This window comes from Heterodontus francisci, chromosome 11 (genome assembly GCF_036365525.1).
Source record: "Heterodontus francisci isolate sHetFra1 chromosome 11, sHetFra1.hap1, whole genome shotgun sequence".
Taxonomy (NCBI): Eukaryota; Metazoa; Chordata; class Chondrichthyes; order Heterodontiformes; family Heterodontidae; genus Heterodontus; species Heterodontus francisci.
In genome coordinates, this window is record NC_090381.1 from 62,339,844 (window position 1) to 62,360,995 (window position 21,152).

Below are 21,152 nucleotides of genomic sequence, written 5' to 3' on the forward strand. Positions count from 1 at the left end.
ATAGTAAAATGGCAGAAAATCAGAACTGGAGAGGTAGATAATGTAGAAATCAAAATCAAGGGAAGTGGCTAAATGTGACAGAGAGGATCTCCCAAGAAGGTATGAATAGTACAATCCCTGAATGGCCAGTCAGGAGAACTATGATTAAATAAAAGCCAAACCAAAATAGCCAAATTGAATGGACAAAAGAAAAACTGTCCACATTTTTTCACTAACTGAACTTTGTAATTTTCAAAATAAAGTTCAAATTTAAAAAGGACAAATTGCATACATTTCACAATAATATGATAAAAATTTACCCATTCAATTCTAATCTGTATCTTTTTACTTAAAGGCCTCAGTCTCTCTCAAAAGCCTGGGCTTGGACTTGATACTGTTCCTCAGAGCTGTGACTCTGTTTGCTAAAGACATATCCAGCAGGCTAAGCACATTCAGTGATCACAATTTTCCTGCATGTATCAGCAGCATTTTGCCATTGCAATTGGAAACATCGTTCTCTTCAGGCACTAACAGCTGTAGAATCTGCGTTTTTCAAAATTATTTGGAAAAAAATAAGTGTCTTCAGGCTGCATTTTGTTGAGCTCCCGACATCAGGCTCTGTGGCAGGGGCAGGGCCGCGGAAGAGCGTACAGGCAGCGGCCCGCCACGGATCCTGATGCCGAGATTGCCCGGCCCGATCTTCCTGGTGACAGCGGGGCTCTGTGGTGGCACCCCCCACCCCCCGCCACTCAGCGATGGGATCTGACTTTAAATACAGAAAATTAACTTTATGCATACATTTAAATCCAATTTGCCGCGATCTTATCTTTGGATCCGGATCTTCAGTGCGACGGGCGGCACTCACACAGCTTCTCTTTCCCGTCCAGGGAAAGCTGGCGCCACCAAGGCGGGGAAGTGGGGCCTCAGGGCATTTTTAGTGTAGTGGGGGGGGAAGGGGTGACCTCTGCACTTTGTGCATTTGGGGGATGGGGAGAAGGGGTCAACTCTGCAATTTCAGTATATTGGGTTGGGTGGGGTGGGGTGGGGGGCGCTGGGTGGGAAATAGGGGCAACTCTGCATTCTCTGAGCAGGGCTGGCAGCCTTTTAAAAATGGCACCAGCGCCTGCGCAGAGAGCGCTGACATCGTTCACAGTGTCACCGAGGCTGCCCCCACCACGTGATTGTGGGAGGACAGGGGGGGGGGGGGGGGGGTGGTGGCAGGGGGGCAGTTGCCCTGCATATTTAAATGAGCCACCACGCTCAAGATTGCAGCAACGTGAGGGGCTCATTTAAATACGCATGGCGGCCACTATCTTTCACACCTGCTGCCGTTGCCGGCAGCGGGAAAATAAATCCAGCCCTTAGTGCCTGATGTTATTCTGTTTGTGTTTTTAAAAATGATTTGAAACAAATTAAACTGCGAATTTGGGCAGATCTTGAAGTACATTGCAGTCCTGTGGATGAGATCAAAGCTGATATCCTGTTTGCCTGTTAAGGTGGATGTTAATGCTCCTTTATACTATTTCAAAAAGAATAGGGAGTTCTCGTGGCATTCTGTTCCTTATGGCAGCATGACTCTAGTTATAGGCCAGCATTACAGCCATACGTGGGTTCCTGACAGGAGTCATAAGCCATGTTTGGAGGGCATAGCCCTTGTCATCCAATAACCAGCCTGTATCTTGTGGCACATTGTTACGGTCAGGTGAGGAGGGTCAAAAGGCTTTCCTCTTTTTCCTTCTCTTTGTTTGACCATAACAGGTTTAATTCCTTTTTAAAGTGGATGTACTGGCCAATTTATTTATTTATTTAGCGATACAGCACTGAAACAGGCCCTTCGGTCCACCGAGTCAGTGCCAACCAACAACCACCCATTTATACTAATCCTACATTAATCCCATATTCCCTACTACATCCCCACCATTCTCCTACCATCTACCTACACTAGGGGCAATTTACAATGGCCAATTTACCTATCAACCTGCAAGTCTTTGGCTGTGGGAGGAAACCGGAGCACCCGGCAGAAACCCACATGGTCACAGGGAGAACTTGCAAACTCCGCACAGGCAGTACCCAGAACTGAACCCGGGTCGCTGGAGCTGTGAGGCTGCAGTGCTAACCACTTCAGGAGGTATTTGATTACTAACTTGTTATGATCATAACAAGAACCAATTGGATAGGTTTTCTTGAGTTTAATAAAGAAAAATGGTTAACTTTATTCTACTTAAAATGAACTAATGAAAATAATAAACTATATGCCAACTTTCACACGCACACACATAGAAATAGGTGACAGAGTGGGGAAGGGTGGATTGGTCAAGTTAGAGTTCATAGTAAAAAAAGGGTATACAGTCTGTGGAGTTTTGTGATTTGGCTGGCTTCTAGCTGAATTCGGTGTCCTGAGGCTTTTAGTTTGAAGAGATAGATGACTGGTTCGGTGGGTCTCTCAGAGACAGTTATGCAGATGATTTCCTCCAAAGGGGTTTCTGATTATAGCTGGAGTATGCAAAGATGATCAGTCAACAGAAAGAGTTTGCAAGCTGAAAAGGAGAGAGAGAGAGAGACACCCTCACCGCCACCTCCCTCCACCCCCACCCCACTACCACCCCCAATTTGGGTCTGCACGTGTCAGAGTCCAGAGGTTTCTCCTTGCTGCTGCAGAGAAACACCAGCTTAAAACTATGGGGGGGGGGGGGGGGGGGGAGGCACTTGTCACATGACAGTGGTAGTTAGCAGGTATTTCTTCCTGCTAAAAAGAACAGGCAGTTCCCTTAAACCTTCTAGGTCTTGGTTCTGGGAGGAGCAGCCATTTCAACTCTACCTCACAGGCCTTGCAATGTAGGATACAGTGTTGCAAATTAGGTGGCCACCCTAAGCTGCCAGAAAAGTCATATTTTATCTGTTCCTTTTTAACATTTCCTTAAAAAATATAAATTCATGTCTCCAGTCAGTGGATTAAAGAAAATTATCATTCAACAAAGTACATTGGCGTGATAGCCATCATTAGCTGAAAATTGTATCTGCACTTAAAACAAGTTTGTGAATTGCTGCTGGAGCCCCAGAATGTTCCAAATTTTAGAAGCTCATTGAGGTATCTCATGATCCATTGGCCTGTCTCTATATCTTTGGTCAATAATAATAAAAACTCAATTTTTTAAAATGACAAAATAACACTACAGATCTGTTAAAACAAAACATACTCAATGTATTATATAATCAGCTGGTAGACTGAATTTAACAGGCACTTTTCCTGACTGTGTTTGTTACAAAGACTCATAGACTGTTTATCCCATGCCTGTAACTTATTCTCCTTGACTATTTATTTCTTTTGGGCCTCCTTATCTCGAGAGACAATGGATACGCGCCTGGAGGTGGTCAGTGGTTTGTGAAGCAGCGCCTGGAGTGGCTATAAAGGCCAATTCTAGAGTGACAGGCTCTTCCACAGGTGCTGCAGAGAAATTGGTTTGTCGGGGCTGTTGCACAATTGGCTCTCCCCTTGCGCCTCTGTCTTTTTTCCTGCCAACTACTAAGTCTCTTCGACTCGCCACATTTTAGCCCTGTCTTTCTGGCTGCCCGCCAGCTCTGGCGAACGCTGGCAACTGACTCCCATGACTTGTGATCAATGTCACAGGATTTCATGTTGCGTTTGCAGACGTCTTTAAAGCGGAGACGTGGACGGCCGGTGGGTCTGATACCAGTGGCGAGCTCGCTGTACAATGTGTCTTTGGGGATCCTGCCATCTTCCATGCGGCTCACATGGCCAAGCCATCTCAAGCGCCGCTGACTCAGTCATGTGTACAAGCTGGGGATGTTGGCCGCCTCGAGGACTTCTGTGTTGGAGATACGGTCCTGCCACCTGATGCCAAGTATTCTCCGGAGGCAGTGAAGATGGAATGAATTGAGACGTCGCTCTTGGCTGGCATACGTTGTCCAGGCCTCGCTGCCATAGAGCAAGGTACTGAGGACACAGGCCTGATACACTCGGACTTTTGTGTTCCGTGTCAGTGCGCCATTTTCCCATACTCTCTTGGCCAGTCTGGACATAGCAGTGGATTCTCCTTGACTATAAGCATCAAGAAAACTGAGGTCATGGGACAAGGTGTTGATCACACTAAATAACACCCCACTGGATGTGATTAGCAAATTCTGCTACCTTGGGTCCATGGTGACAGACCCTTGATGCAGAGCTTGATACAGACACAGGGAAATCAGCTACCACCTTTAGCCAACTTGTGAAACACACATGGGATAACATCAAACAGACCCTTAGGATCAAGCTGATGGTTTATAAGGCCTGTGTTCTCAGCACCTTGCTGTATGGCTGTGAAACATGGGGTGCCTTACAGCTACCAGCAAAAAAATTTCCATCTTTGCTGTCTACGGCATATTATGGGTATATTCTGGCAGGAGAAAATCAAAAATGCGGCAGCGCGCTCAAAGACAGTGCTCCCAGGTGTGTTGGCACTAATCAAAGAGAGGCGGCTTCAGTCGATCGGACATGTCCGCAGGATGGAAGACGGTGACATAGCCAAGGACCTTCTCTATAGTGAGTAGCCGGGACCAGAAAACCAGTGGGACACCCAAAGCTCTGCTTCAAGGATGCTTGCAAGCATGATATGCAGGCCCTTAATGTCAACTATTGCACCTGGGAGTCAATAGCTGGCAAAAGAGGGAAATGGCGACACATCCTGTTGATTGGTGTGCACTATCATGACAGCCAGTTGCTACAGCAGCTTGGCAACAGGCACCGATGTCAAAAACAACAACTCACAGCGTCACTTGGCAGCTTCATGTGAGGCACTTGTGGCAGAACCTGCCTCTCAAGGATTGGCCTTACAGCCATCAGCAAAGGTGCACCAAGAGATGACACCCCACCGAATGGATTGTTTGCTGCGAGTCCATCATCTTTCATAGAACATAGAACATAGAACAGTACAGCACAGTACAGGCCCTTCAGCCCATGATGTTGTGCCGACCCTTTAACCTACTCGAAGATCAAACTACCAACATACCCTTCATTCTACTACCATCCATGTACCTATCCAAGAGTCGCTTAAATGTCCCTAATGTATCTGCTTCTATTACCACCGCTGGCAGTGCATTCCACGCACCCACCACTCTGTGTAAAGAACCTACCTCTGACATCTCCCCTAAACCTTCCTCCAATCACCTTAAAATTATGCCCCCTGGTGATAGCCCTTTACGCCCTGGGAAAAAGTCTCTGGCTATCCACTCTATCTATGCCTCTCATCATCTTGTACATCTCTATCAAGTCACCTCTCATCCTTCTTCGCTCCAATGAGAAAAACCCTAGCTCCCTCAACCTTTCTTCAGAAGACATGCCCTCCAGTCCAGGCAGCATCCTGGTAAATCTCCTCTGCACCCTCTCTAAAGCTTCCACATCCTTCCTATAATGAGGCGACTAGAACTGAACACAATATTCCAAGTGTGGTCTAACCAGGGCTTTATAGAGCTGCAGCATAACCTCAAGGCTCTTAAACTCAATCCCCCTGTTATTGAAAGCCAACACACCATACGCCTTCTTAACAACCCTATCAACTTGGGTGGCAACTTTGAGGGATCTATGGACGTGGACCCCAAGATCCCTCTGTTCCTCCACACTGCCAAGAATCCTGTCTTTAAGCCTGTATTCTGCATTCAAATTCGACCTTCCAGAATGAATCACTTCACACTTTTCCAGGTTGAACTCCATCTGCCACTTCTCAGCCCAGCTCTGCATCCTGTCAATGTCCCGTTGCAACCTACAACAGCCCTCCACACTATCCACAACTCCAGCAACCTTTGTGTCATCGGCAAACTTACTAACCCAGCCTTCCACTTCCTCATCCAAGTCATTTATAAAAGTCACAAAGAGCAGAGGTCCCAGAACAGATCCCTGCGGAACACCACTGGTCACCGAGCTCCAGGCTGAATATTTTCCATCTACTGCCACCCTCTGTCTTCTATGGGCCAGCCAATTCTGTATCCAGACAGCCAAATTTCCCTGTATCCCATGCCTCCTTACTTTCTGAATGAGCCTACCATGGGGAACCTTATCAAACGCCTTGCTAAAATCCATATACACCACATCCACTGCTCTTCCTTCATCAATGTGTTTTGTCACATCCTCAAAGAATTCAATAAGACTTGTGAGGCATGACCTGCCCCTCACAAAGCCATGCTGACTATCTCTAATCAAACTATGCTTTTCCAAATAATCATAAATCCAGTCTCTCAGAATCCTCTCCAATAATTTGCCCACCACCGACATAAGACTGATTGGTCTGTAATTCCCAGGGTTATCCCTATTCCCTTTCTTGAACAAGGGAATAACATTTGCCAACCTCCAATCATCTGGTACTACTCCAGTGGACAGTGAGGACGCAAAGATCATCGCCAAGGGCGCGGCAATCTCTTCCCTCGCTTCCCATAATAACCTTGGGTATATCCCGTCTGGCCCCGGGGACTTATCTATCCTCATGTCTTTCAAAATTTCCAGCACATCCTCCTTCTTAACATCAACCTGTTCGAGCATATCAGCCTGTTTCACGCTGTCCTCACAAACGACAAGGTCCCTCTCACTAGTGAATACTGAAGCAAAGTATTCATTTAGGACCTCCCCTACCTCCTCCGACTCCAGGCACAAGTTCCCTCCGCTATCCCTGATCGGTCCTACCCTCACTCTGGCCATCCTGTTGTTCCTCACATAAGTGTAGAACGCCTTGGGATTTTCCTTAATCCTACCCGCCAAGACTTTTTCATGTCCCCTTCTAGCTCTCCTAAGTCCATTCTTCAGTTCCTTCCTGGCTACCTCGTAACCCTCGAGAGCCCTGTCTGATCCTTGCTTCCTTGTTTTCTCCGGGTGCTCCGGTTTCCTCCCACAAGCCAAAAGAGTTGCAGGTTGATAGGTAAATTGGCCATTATAAATTGTCACTAGTATAGGTAGGTGGTAGGGAAATATAGGGACTGGTGGGGATGTTTGGTAGGAATATGGGATTAGTGTAGGATTAGTATAAATGGGTGGTTGATGTTCGGCACAGACTCGGTGGGCCGAAGGGCCTGTTTCAGTGCTGTATCTCTAATCTAATCTAATCTAATCTAATCTAAACTTAAGTAAGCTTCCTTCTTCCTCTTGACTAGCTGTTCCACATCTCTTGTCATCCAAGGTTCCTTCACCCTTCCATCCCTTCCTTGCCTCATCGGGACAAACCTATCCAGCAGTCGCAGCAAGTGCTCCCTAAACAACCTCCACATTTCTGTCGTGCATTTCCCTGAGAACATCTGTTCCCAATTTAAGCTCCCTAGTTCCTGCCTAATAGCATTGTAATTCCCCCTCCCCCAATTAAATATTTTCCCATCCCGTCTGCTCCTATCCCTCTCCATGACTATAGTGAAGGTCAGGGAGTTGTGATCACTATCACCAAAATGCTCTCCCACCGAGAGATCTGCCACTTGGCCTGGTTCGTTGCCAAGCACAAAATCCAACATAGCCTCCCCTCTAGTCGGCCTATCTACATATTGAGTCAGGAAACCTTCCTGGACACACCTGACAAGATGGAAGGAAGCCAACCAGTCTCCTGATCATAACACCAACAGTAAGCCATTAAAATGAATGGGTTATCACTGGTGCCATGACTGGAAAACATAATGCAGTAATTTCTTTCTTTCTCCTGGATCAGTATAATGTAATTTCTTTGTTCTTTGAAAAAAAAGGATTTTGGGTTTTCTGGATATGACAACTATTTGGAGTAAAGTTCTAATTATCAAATGGGAATATGTATAGCTGTGTAATATGCTATGCTCTTCCTAATAGACACCTTGTTGATATCTAACAAAGGTATTTTCATGATTATCTTTTGGTAAGTGGGATGTTGACTTCACAGTATTATTGCAGTTGCTTTGACTGCTTGTTGTGGCTATTTATCTGGAGGACCTGTTCTTTGTGAAAAAGGGCTTTTGTTGGTATTAAAGGCATGACTCAAAAATTGTCGCCCAGGAAGTAAGATTATTTTGGAAGCAGCAAGATACGCAAGGCTTCATATATTACTATTTGTAGCCCATGGGATTGCACACTGGCAATCAAGACTTGTTGAATATTTTCATCATAGTACTCCCAAACAATACGTTAAAAGTACATCCTAAAATAATGGACAACAGAAATTGATACTATAATAACAAGGCGAGTGAAAAAAGGAAAAATTGCTGAAATTAAATGGAAAAAAATATATTATTGAAATTAAAACAGAAAATGCTAGAAATATTCAGCAGGTATGGCATCAACTGTGGAGAGAGAAACAGAGTTAATGGGCTGGATTTTCCGGTGGGCATCAAGATCCGATGTCGGGTCCATTTTAGGGTCCTGAGCCTGCCCATGTAATCAGTGTGCCCACCAGCATAACCTTACGGGAGGTGGCCTCTTAACTGGCTGCCTCCACACTCGCCATTCTATTAAGGACAGCAGGCGGGGTCCTGAGACTGTAGGCCCAATCAGAGGGCCTGCAGCTATATCAGGCCAGCAGTTCCACCAGGACTTGTGAGCGCTGCTGAGGCAGGCAGGCAGGCAAGCAAGCGCGAGGGCACCTCAACATGAAGATGGTCTCGGCTACCTGCATAGAAGTGATCAATCAAAGAGGTCCAAAACTGGTAGGGCCATCAGGTTGGAGGGGATACCCTCCACAGGATGATTAATGGACGGGGCTGTGGCCTTTCATCCCGACAGCCGTGCAAGTCATTGGGACTTTGAGCCTCCGGCTCTGATGGCCCTCTGGAATGCAGCTGAGATGCTGCCTTGATTGAGCTGCCGGCTTTCTCACACAGCAGTGGTGGGGTGGGGGTGGGGTGGGGGGGGTGGTTGGGGGAGATCTGACTTTGGCAAAATACTGGCGCCAGTGCAAAATGGTCCCTAAGTGGGTCCTTAATTGCACTAATTGGCTGTCCGTCTCTGTTGAGTAGGCAGCAAATCCAGTTCCCAGTCCCCCGGAGGCGGGAATGTGCCAGGGAGCTGTTCCTGACATGATTCCCTGCTAGTTTCCCAGCACCCACCTTCCACCCCCAGCCTCCAACCCTTCTTCATGGGACTTGCAAAATTCAGCCCATTGACCCTGTTTCTCTCTCCACAGACGCTGTCAGACCTGCTGAGTATTTCCAGCATTTTCTGCTTTTATTTCAGATTTCCAGCATCTGCAGCATTTTGCTTTTGTAAATGTGTTATTGACTTTACTTGATATAATTACAAGAGGAGAACCCAATGCACAGAAACCAACACAAACTAAAAGCATCACTATGAACTGACAACAGCAAGAGGTTTATTTCATCTAAGTTTGTTCAGTTTGTTTACCCACTGTTTTTTTTCATGTTTGTACCTGCGGCTGTTCTATTTTCAGTCTATTAACACCCTATCTGTACTAATGCTTTGTCTTTCAACACACCAGTAACATATTGTTTGCCTTTGCTTCACGACCTTCTGGTCAGCTATTCTGTGACCTTGTCCTATTTACACCTTCTCCTTTGTTATCTCTTGCCCCACCCCTGCTTTACTTGCTTATAACCTTTTACATTTCTAATATTTGCTAGTTCTGAAGAAGGGTCACTGACCTGAATCGTTAACTCTGCTTCTCGCTCCACAGATGCTGCCAGAGCTGCTGAGTATTTCCAGCATTTCTTGTTTTTATAGCAAGAGGTTACTGATAGACAATGTAGCACAGCTTATCAAGCACCAGTGCAGTAAATAATAGACTAGCCAGCATTGAATAAATAATTGTTTAGAGCAGTGACAGACAGCATTGAATTGGTAAATTCATAGAATAAAAGAGACATCAAAAAATCAATCAACTATTGGAGTAGCAGATACTAGTGAATGAATACATTCATGCAGTAAAAAGCACATCAAAAAATCTGTAAATTAATGGAGCAGTGGGCATCAGAAAATTAATAAATGAATGTTGTTAGAAACTGCCTGTCACATCTATGTAAACAACCCCATTTCCATGACTTCGGGGCAAAGCAGCGGCAGAGGTCCCATCCCATGACAGATATGTATCATGGTCAAAATCAGCAGTGTAGTCATGAAGACCTGGATGCAGTGACACAAGATGTTCAATGGTCTAACACAAGTGGTCAAGGTGAATGAATTCCCCAACAAATGTCATATCCTACCTATGTATCACTAGCCTCTCACACTGCTCAATGCACCACTCTCCCCCATCACTCATCTACCAATAATCTCCAGCAAATGCAACTAATACCTAACATTAATATAAAAGCAAAATACGGCAGATGCTGGAAATCTGAAATAAAAACAAGAAATGCTGGAAATACTCAGCAGGTCTGGCAGCATCTGTAGAGAGAGAAGCAGAGTTAACGTTTCAGGTCAGTAACCCTTCTTCAGAACTGGCAAATATTAGAAATGTGAAAGGTTATAAGCAAGTAAAGTGGGGGTGGGGCAAGATATAACAAAGGAGGTGTAGATAGGACAAGGTCACAGAAGAGCTGACCAGAAGGTCATGGAGCTAACATCATAGTTTACCTCACTCTCACAAACTTAGCATTGGTGCAAACCTCACACGCACATCTCGCAGCTTACACACGTTGCCAGCTATTCAACCATGACAGCCACATCACCCAAATACATTGTACCACAATCACTGACACATGTCCCCCTGTCTTGCAGGACAAGCTGGTGCACAACCACAGGCAGCTGGAACTAACCAGCAGGAGACAGGCATGGCTGCATGTCCTTACACCCATGGAAAAGATAGTGCTCGCCATCATTGGAGCCTCTCCAATTGGCCATGACTGAGGATGTGGCCAGTGTCGACGCTGAAGCCATCGAAGATGATGGTACATTCATACCTAATCTTCCTTCTCACGTCCCACTTCCCCCACATCCCATAATTTTTTCTGATTTACAAGCTGCAGAAGGTATAAGCATGAACCACTTGCTTTCCACCTCTCCCTTCACAACAACCCTACATGTGCTTTTCTCTTTCAGATACCAAAGAACTGCCATCTGTTTAGGCAGCGGTGAAACAGCAAGAAGCAGAAGAGCAGGAAAGCAGTGATGACAAAGAAACACTGTCACTAACTCTCATGCTTGCAGCTGCTGGCTCAGATATAGACACTATGCATACTTTAGAGGGTAGCTTAGAGGTGGGATCTGCACATGGTGAGACACTGGACATAAGAGGTCTACAGCCAAAGCAGGGGACAATAGTAGCGCAGGTGCCAGCTCACCAGAGCGCAGGGTCGCACACGGATTCCATTGCAGAGGACTCAGATGACGAGACTGAGGCAGAAGAAGGTTGATGGGCATGAACAATTAAACACTTGGCCCATTGGCAGGCTTGCCAGAAAACCAGCAGTCAATGTCAAAGAACATGGAGGTGTCCTGCATCACCTTGGCAAAGGGCTTTGCACAGAGCTTGGAGCACATCCTCTTCAAAGTGGCAGTGGTGTCCAATGCTATGAGAACACTTGAGGACCTATCCATGATGCAGTGCCTGTTGGCTGATGTCTCAGCTTCTATTGTAGCACATGCAGAAGCCACCCAACATCCAAGTGTTGCCACGAATGCTCAGACTGCTGCCGTCATAGCTGTAGGTACCAGTGTTCACAGGGCATGCAGGGTGTCACAAAAGTGCAGCAGCAATCTCTGCTCCAACACATTGCTAGGATTACTGAGGTGCAACCCGTGGAAGTGGCTACGGTTCTGTGGAGCACGAACCTGCTGTCCTCTCTCAGGATGACAGCATTTGTCCTTGCACCATCTCCACTCGGCCAGTTCCCTTGCTGTTGCTAGTCCATCAGCCAGCCCAGACTGTTGCCACCCATGCCAAAATGGTGCAGTCCGAAGCCGGGTCTTTTAGTGCCAGAGCTACTCAAGGGCACCTGTAAGGCCATCTGCAGTTGCCCCCACTGAATGTCAGCCACCTTCCACCAGCCATGCTGCAGCCACTGCGTAAAAGCACTAAGACAGGCAAAGGAAATGCACAAGGGTGATTACTGACTTTTGTATGGAACATTGGATGGTTTGGTTTATAAATTTGATTTGGAATGTTTGTTTTGTGGTGGCTTTTATTTCAGCATTGTGGCCAATAATACTGTGATGGTCAGTAACAGAGTGAAGGTAAGGTGTGGGACTGTTGTGGAATGGGCAATTGAGGTTGTGTTCACTGGTACTGCAGTCAGATGAGTTGATGAGTTGGTTGCCTTTGTCCTTGTTCCACCTCCTCCTCAGCTGATCACGATATATGTAAAGACAGGGGCTGTGCCCTCAGTATGGAGAAGTTGTGCAACATGCAGCAGACCATGATGAATTCTGACATAAACTTTGCAGAGTACTGCAGTGCTCCTCCAGAGCAATCCAGAAGTATTATTTAAGCATCCAAATGGTCTGCTCCATCACATTTTATGTAGCATTTTATGTGTGTCAGTTGTGCACCAGAGTCACAAGCCATGTCATCAGCAAATAGCCTTTGTCTCCGAATAGCCACTCTCTGGTTTGGCATGGGAGCTGAAATGCACATGATACAGTGGGCTGGCACAGCATAAAGGCAACATGACTGCTGCCAGGATACTGGGCATTGACCGCAGGATACACTGAGTTTGGTCGCACACCATCCGGATGTTGAGGGAGTGGAATCCCTTTTGGTTGTACCACATCTAACATGTTGATATTTGGCATCCACAAAGCAACATGTGTGCAGTCAATGATATCCTGCACCATGGGGAAGCCTGCAATCCTGGCAAAGCTGCGTACTCGCTCTGCCTGCTTTTCTCTGGTAAGAGAGAATGAAATGTATTCAGTTCTCTTTGCCTACAGAGCCTTAGTGACCTCCTTTATGCAACAGTGGATGGTGAACTTGGAGATGTTACAAATATTGCCTCCTCCAGCCTGGAAGAAGGCTGGCACATAGAAGTCAATGGCCATGGTCACATTCACAGTCAATGGCAATGTCATCCTCAACCTCCTCTGAGGCTGCAGTTCTGGCTTCAGCAGGTGGCAGATTTTAGCGAGCGGCTCCTTAGTGAAACGGAAATGTCTGATACACTGTTCCTCATTGAGACTGAGGTAGGAGAACTGATCCTTGAAGACCCTGGGTGGATAAGATCTCCTGCTGAGAGCCCTTCTCCTCCTCCTTCCTCTTCAACCAGCTTTTCCTCCTCTGTGTTGCCTCTGATCTTTTTCTCTGTCATGCTGCAGGCCTAAGTGGATACAAACTATTGCACCCATATCTGGGAACAATTGGTCTGAGCAGAATCCTTGAAGTCAGAACCAAGTCCTTCAACAGCTTACACATCACTCCCTGTAGACCTCAGCAACTTTAAATAACACTATAAACCACCAACCACTTCTACAAACTTAGCAACAGTTGGTAGAAATCAATCAACAACCAACCTGAAAGTAGTTGATGATTACTTTAAATAGCGCTGGTGGGGTGGGGTCCTGCCTGCTGCTAAACATACATTCAACTGTGCAAGATTAAGAGAGGGTGTTAGCTGGAGTGTCGAGCTCTAAAATGCCAATGCTGGTGTCAAATCAGCATTGTACATTGATGGTCATCACAATCTGCCTACTCTGCATACTTTTGGCACACACTCCCTGCACCCATGCCAACGCACTATTCAGTATGGCACCTGTTGCAGCTCTTACCAGAAGTGTGTGCACATACCGCAGATGCCATTTTGGGTATCGGGTGCTATGCAACCAAATTTTGTGGCCCATGTTTTTTTGGGGAAGGAAGGCAAACCAGGACATGCAGCAGTAGTCAAGGTATAGAACTTCAAAAGCATCCAGGGCGGAGACGAGTGACACCTTAACCAAGAACCCCATTAAATAGCACGGGGCAAAGGAGAAACCCAAAAGAATGTTTTGAAACATATTTCAATCAACCAACAGATATAAAATTTAAAGACATAATTTTAAAATTGTAGGTTAAAGTTATCTTAATTCAGGAGAAAACATTGCTGAGAAAGTAATATGGCAAGGGAGCTGTTAGAAAAGCTTCTCAAATTCACTCCACAATGCCACTGGTCAGCCAATTATAAATCAGGATAAGTTTTCACTATCTATGTGGACACAGGAATTCATAATGGAAAAATGTAATACAAAAATGTGACAACAGGAAGTGGACATTTGTAACGAGCATGCGCATGTCGATGTAGGATTTTTACTAAGCCACGAGTTGATTTTCCATGGTGTTGCACAGAAGTCAAGATCAAGTTTAGGCTCCAGATAATGTGCAGTTAGAGATAGATAATTTAGTGTCATTACTGCAAAAAGCACTGACATTTCCATAATAAATATAATAGTTTTCTGATGAGTTCTTCATATGGAGTCATAGAGACATTTACGGCATAGAAGGAGGCCATTAGGCCTATCGAGTCCATGCTGGCTCTCTGCAGAGCAATCCAGTCAGTCCCGCTCTGTGTAGCCCTGCAAGTTTATTTCCTTCAAGTTCCCATCCAACCTCCTTCTGAAATCATTAATTGTCTCTGCTTCCATCACCCTCATGGGCAGCGAGTTCCAGGTCATTACCACTCACTGCATAAAAAAGTTCTTCCTCACATTCCCCCTGCATCTCTTGCCCAAAACCTTCAATCTGTGTCCCGTAATCCTTGTACCATCAGTTAGTGTGAACAATTTTTCCTTGTCTAACTTAAGTAAGTCTGTCATAATCTCGTACACCTCTATCAAATTTCCCCTCAATCTCCTTTGTTCCAATTATTCCAACTTACCCTTGTAACTAAAATCCCCATCCCTGGAACCATTCTGGTAGATCTCCTCTGCACCCTCTCAAGGACCCTCACATCTTTCCTAAAGTGAGGTGACCAGAACTGGACGCGATACTCTAGTTGGGGCCTAACCAAAGCTTTTGTAAAGGTTCAGTATAGCTTCCCTGCTTTTGTACTCTATACCTCTACTTATGAAGCCCTAGATCCTATATGCTTTGCTATCTACTCTCTCAATATGTCCTGCCGCCTTCAAGGATCGATGCTCATGCACCCCCAGGTTCCTCTGTTCCCGCTCACTCTTTAGAACTGCGCTATTAAGTCAATATAGCCTCACCCTATCCCTTCTGCCAAAATGCATCATCGCACACTTGTTTGTATTAAATTCCGTCTGCTGCTTGTCTATGTGTTCTGCTAGCCTATCCATATCCTGTTGCAGGCGGCTCGTATCATCCTCGCTCTTTGCAACTCGTCCAAGTTTGGTATCATTGGCAAATTTTGAAATTCTACTCTATATTCCAAGATCCAAGTCAATTATATAAAGCAAAAAAAAGCAGTGGTCCTAGCATTGACCCTTGCGGAACACCACTATCTACCATCCTCCATTCTGAAAAACAACCACATGACTCACTGTTTTCTGTCCTTTAGCCAATTTTTTTTATCCATTGGTCACTGACCCTCCTATTCCATGAGCCTCAGTTTTGTTAAGCAGCCTTTTATGTAGTACTTTATCAAATGCTTTCTTAAAATCCATACAGGCAACATCTACCGCATTCCCTTCATTAATTTCCTCTGTTACTTTATCAAAAATTTCAATTAAATTAGTTAAGCATGATCTGCCTTTTACAAATCCATGCTGGATTTTACAAATCTGTGGTATATTTCTGTAGAGCTTACAAGGAAAATAATAAAATGTGGGGAATATTTATCAACTTTTGTTTATATGGCAGTATACTGATTTTATAGTGTTTTACATACCTCAGTAACTAGGATCAGAACAGCTCCCACAACTGTCAGAATTTCTCCTGCCAATCGAGCAAAATCTTCAGCAGAAGCATAGGCTTCCTGGAATTAAAAAGAGTTCTCCAGTCAGAATAATAACCTATATTTGCCTAAGCGGTAATTGTTCACAGATGAATTGTATTTATTCCATTGTCCCTTCTTCTAGCTCATGATTTAAAGCTCCCTTAAAGGAATTTTGAAGCAATTAATTAAAAGATGGAGACCAAAAGCAGGAGGAAGAATAATGATATTTAGAAATATCATTTTAAATGTAGAGAAGTTCTTCTTTGCTATTGTTGGTGAAAATATGAATAAAGGGTTGGTGAAGTATAGCTGGAAATAATTTGTGGATTCCTATCATTTTTGGCATTACTTTATCATTCTTAACCCCCTTCCCCATTCAAAATCAATTAATGAATATTACCATCATGAGAGGCAAGAGGCAATTTTTGTCTGTAAAGGTCATTAATAAAGAGCTTGTAGTGAATGGTAGAAAAGTGAGTAGATAATTTAGATTTTAGATGACAGTTAGTGAGTCTATTGAAGGGAATGATTGGTCACAATAATGTCCTATAAATGGTACGGGGTAGTTTTATGCTTGACGGCTGGGTATTAGTGGCCATTACTGAATTTCTTGTAATGAAACAAAAGGAGAGAATGGCTCTAAAGTACAGAGTCACTTTGCAGGAAGTATTAACCCTAGACAGTGGGTGTACTGCAACATGCCAGAGTAGCAGAGAACGAAGAGGCACAGGCATGGGCGCTGTTTAAATCTGCCGAGAGACTTACCCAGTGACGTCCCACTCCCCTCCCGCAGTCATCAATTTTAATTGGTTATTCTAAGCAGATGGCAAGGATACCATCAGAATCCAGTGAAGTCCTTCTTTAAATATCCAGATCAAGCCAAACTGCTATTTTAGCCACTGGTCTGAGCGAGGAAGCTGTTCTGCTTCGCCTACCTGATTACCAACCAGAGGTGACCTCATATTTTATAGTCATTAATTGCTCATTGCTTTTCAAAACCTTCAAATATACACCTCAAAATTACATTTGCCTTTTTATCAGCATTTAATAAAAAATCCTGTTCACCCACTTTTAAGGATTCTTTTACCTGCACAGAAATTTTATTTTTATATTTATTTTTTATTTAGAGATACAGCACTGAAACAGGCCCTTCGGCCCACCGAGTCTGTGCTGACCAACAATCCATTTTATACTAATCCTACATTAACCCCATATTCCCTACCACATCCCCACCATTCTCCTACCACCTACCTACACTAGGGGCAATTTACAATGGCCAATTTACCTATCAACCTGCAAGTCTTTGGTTGTGGGAGGAAACCGGAGCACCCGGCGGAAACCCATGCGGTCACAGGGAGAACTTGCAAACTCCGCACAGGCAGTACATAGAATTGCATAGAATCTACAGTACAGAAACAGGCCATTTAGTCCAACAGGCCTATGTCATTGTTTATACTCCATATGAACCTCCTCTCAGTCTAAGTACCTCATCCCTGCCCTTACATCCCTCTATTCCCTTCTCCCTCATGTATGCATCAAGTCTCCCCTCAAATATGTGCATGCTATCTCCTTCAAACACTCCATGTGCCAGCGAGTTCCACATTCTCACCACTCTGTGTGAAAACATTTCTCCTAAAGTCTTTATTCAATTCATTAGTGGCTACCTTATATTTATGTCCCTTATTCTGAATTCATCCACTCGTGGAAACAAGTTCTCCATGATCACTCTATTGAACCCCTACATAATTTTAAAAACATCCATCAGGTCTCCTACTAATCTTTTCATTTCCAAAGAAAAGAATCCCAAGCCTGTTGAATCTTTTTCTGATTATTGCATTCTCTCAATTCTCATAGTATCCTGTTTTTTTTCTGTACTTTTGCCAATGCTTCAATATCTTTTTGGCAATATGGAGACAAGGAATGTGCACAGTGCTGCAAGTGCAGTCTAACCAATGATCTATATAAATGTAACAGTACCTCTCTACTTTTATAGTCTAGTCCTGTAGAAATTAACCTCAGCACTTTGTTAGCAACCTTCGTTACAAATTAACCTCATTACTCTGTTGGCATTACCAAATTGAGCTGCTACTTTTAACAATTTATGTATCTATATTATCTTTGCTCCTCTACCTTATCTATTTTTTTACTTTCCAAGGAATGTGCTCTCCTTATTCCTCATACCAAAATACATTCACACTTTATTATGTTGAATTTTATTTGCCATTTATCATCATGTCATTCATGTCTTCCTGTATTTTGCTGCAGCCTTCCATATGAATACCCCCCAATTTGATAGCATTTCCAATTACCACACAATTCATCTCCAATTTCTGACTTCAAATTATTTATGTATACTATAAACAACAGTGGTCCCAGCACAAAACCCCTTTGGGACACTACTTCCCACTTTCTGCCAATTGAAGATATATCCCTTCACTCTTGCCCTCCATTTACTGTTATGCAGCCATCTTTCAATTCATTCTCCCCAAACTCCACATGTCTGGAACTTTCTCATGAGTCTCTTAAATGGCATCTTATCAAAGGCCTTCTGAAAGTCCATGCATACCACAACTGCTTATCTTGCCCTCCTTATGTTTGGTTAGCTTGTCTTGTATATCCTTTCTTTCTATCTTAACTGTTGTAATATTCCTCTTGACCTCTTCTCCTATTGTCATTTGATCTTTGTGAGCTTCTTCAGTGACAACTGAAGCAAAGTATCTATTCAGTTTCTCTCACATTTCAATATCATCTCCAGGAAGTTTATCTTGCTCCTCACTCAGTGGTTCTATTCCTATCTAAATTCTCATTTTGCTATTCTTGCACCTACAGAATATTAACAAGAATATAAAAAGAAATAGTAATTTTCATTCCATATTTCCTCTTTGCCTTCCATTTTTGTTTACATCTTTCATATTCCCTTTTGTCATCCTTGTTGTTTTTGTTTATGTACTTTGATTCTGCTCTTTTCTTTCGATACAATCTGGACATACAAATTTTTCTGCATTGTGAAATTTATTATTTGTAATGATATCCTTATTCTTGCATTACATTTTTCTTTGTACTGAACAGCATCTGCCACTAATCTGCTCACTCAACCTGTTTAGGATCTCTTGTCTTTTAGATTCTTCCTAGCAGATTGCTACCACTCCTAATTTGTTACCACCAGCAAATTTTGATATCTACTCCTTTTGTCCAAGTTCAGATCATTTATACCAATCTCCAAGTACCCCAGTAACCACAGCATGCCATCTCAGAAACCTTCATCTACTGCAACCCTTTGTTGTCTATTTTTCAGTCATCTTTCAAGCCATCCTCTTTATGCCTTGGCTCCTAATTTTATCACCCAAATTATCATGTGGCACTTTAATAGATATTTTCTGAGTCCATGTCACTTTCATCTACTGGACCTCCATTAATACTTAGTATTATCTCAAAAAATCTATCAGATTAGTCAAACATCAAATCCTTCTTAAATCCTGCTCTGCATGGCCTCAGTTCATTCTCTAATTCATGTTGACTATCTCCAATCTCTAATTATGCTCTCCAGTAATTTTCCTATTACTAACAAAAAGCTAACTGATCAATAATTGGCAGTTTATTCCCTTCACATCTTTTTGAACAGAAGAACTATTCCTCCAGTCCTTTGGCACAGAGTTCCTGTCACTAATTAATTTTGAAAAATCATAATTAGTCCCTCCACTACTTTCTCACTAACCTCCTTCATTATTGCATCTGCCTTGGACACATTGGGCATGAAATTGAGCTCAGTAGTGCTTATATTTTTGGGCGCTACAACTGCCCAAAGAAATCCAAAATGGTATCTGCAGCAGCACGCACACTTTGAGGGTGAATTGTACTGATGCCATCTTGGTGAGGACGTTGACAAGCGCGCAATGAATGATCACCTGAAATATCCAGAACAGGCAAATTATGATATCAATTCGCATGCAACATTGATTTAATATCTGTGGTGCCATTTTGGAGCTCAATGCTTCAGCTAATGTCCTCTCTTAACTTTGCACAGTTGGACAGGTATTCAACAGCAGGAAAGGGCCTCCCACCAATGCTATTCAAAGGAATCGTCAACTATTTACAGATGAGTTGCTGGTTGATTTCTGCAGTTGTTCCTACAATTATACAAGTGTTTGGTGCTTTCTATAGTTGTTTCAAGTTGCAAAAGTCTGCAGGGGCAGGAGCTGAAGGGCTTTTTGCTGAGTTCAAGGCTCCTGCACAAACCAGTTGCTCCCAGATATGGGTGCAAGAGTAAGCATTCTCTGTGGAATACTGGATGACATGAAGAATGAACCGAAGCCACGCAGAGCAGGACAAGCTGCTAGAAGAGAGGGAGGAGAAGGATGAGTAGGTGGAGGAGTAAAAGAGCTCTCAGTTGGGAGCCATATCTGCCCAGGGTGTTCAGGGAACAATTCGTCTACTTGAACCTCAGCGAGGAACAATGTGTGGCATATCTGCATTTCATGAGGACAGCCTCACTAACTGACATTTTTCACCTGCTGCAGCCACAACTGCCGACTAGAGCAGGGCACAGACGGTATAGCCAGTGGCTGTAAATGTCAACGTGCCAATAAACATCTATGCATTTGGCTGCTTCCGGGCTGGAGCTGGAGATATTAGTAACATCTCGCAGTTTTCCATTCACTATTGCATAAAGGAGGTCACTGAGGCTCTCTATTCAATGAAAGTTAACTACATTTCATTCTCTCTTGACAGAAAGAAGAAGGCAATGCTTCCCCGTGATGCAGATGCCGCTGACTGCATAGATATTGCTATGCAGGCACATCATGTCAACTCTGTCAATAGCTGGAACCAAAAGGAATTACACTCCCTTAACGTCCAACTGGTGAGTAACCATAGGCAGTGAATGCCAGCTGCATTTGAACTACAATGGTAAACTGAAGGGCAGCTACTGGATGACCAGGGCGATCTGCTGAAGACATGGCTGATGACTCCAGTGCGCAATCCATGCACATGTGGATGAAAGCCATGCTGCCACATACACTGTGATAGCACAGATCTGCTGAAACAACAGTTCTGCTTCCTGGACCATTCTGGAGGAGCCCCGCAGGACTTGGCAGAGTGGGTGTCTGCTGCATGCTGCACAACCTCTCCATCGTGAGGGGATAGCCCTTGCCACAAGCTATATGGTGAGCTGCTGAGAAGCAGAAGTGGGAGCATGAGGAGTTGGAAGAGAAAGGGAGCAGGCAACTTACACAATAATTGCAATCCCAATTCCCCCTTCACCAACAGTCCCATTCCATACCTTTCCTCTGTCACTGACCATCACAACATCTGCTTGGTCGCAATAGAAAAATATAAGCCATCTAAAAATTAGCATTCCAAACCAAATTTATAAATGAAATTATGTCATAATGCACAGAAAATTCAACTAATCACCCTTGTGC

At 44.0% G+C, this 21,152-nt stretch overlaps 1 protein-coding gene across 1 annotated transcript in view; it reads right to left on the bottom strand.

Moving 5' to 3' along the window:
- The window catches only part of LOC137374885 (transient receptor potential cation channel subfamily V member 5-like), a 177,559-nt gene that overhangs the window by 41,148 nt on the left and 115,259 nt on the right, over positions 1–21,152 (bottom strand). Inside the window, exon 9 of the mRNA XM_068041462.1 lies at positions 15,685–15,771. Coding sequence (XP_067897563.1) covers positions 15,685–15,771 — 87 coding nt within the window. The remainder of the gene's footprint in view (positions 1–15,684; positions 15,772–21,152) is intronic.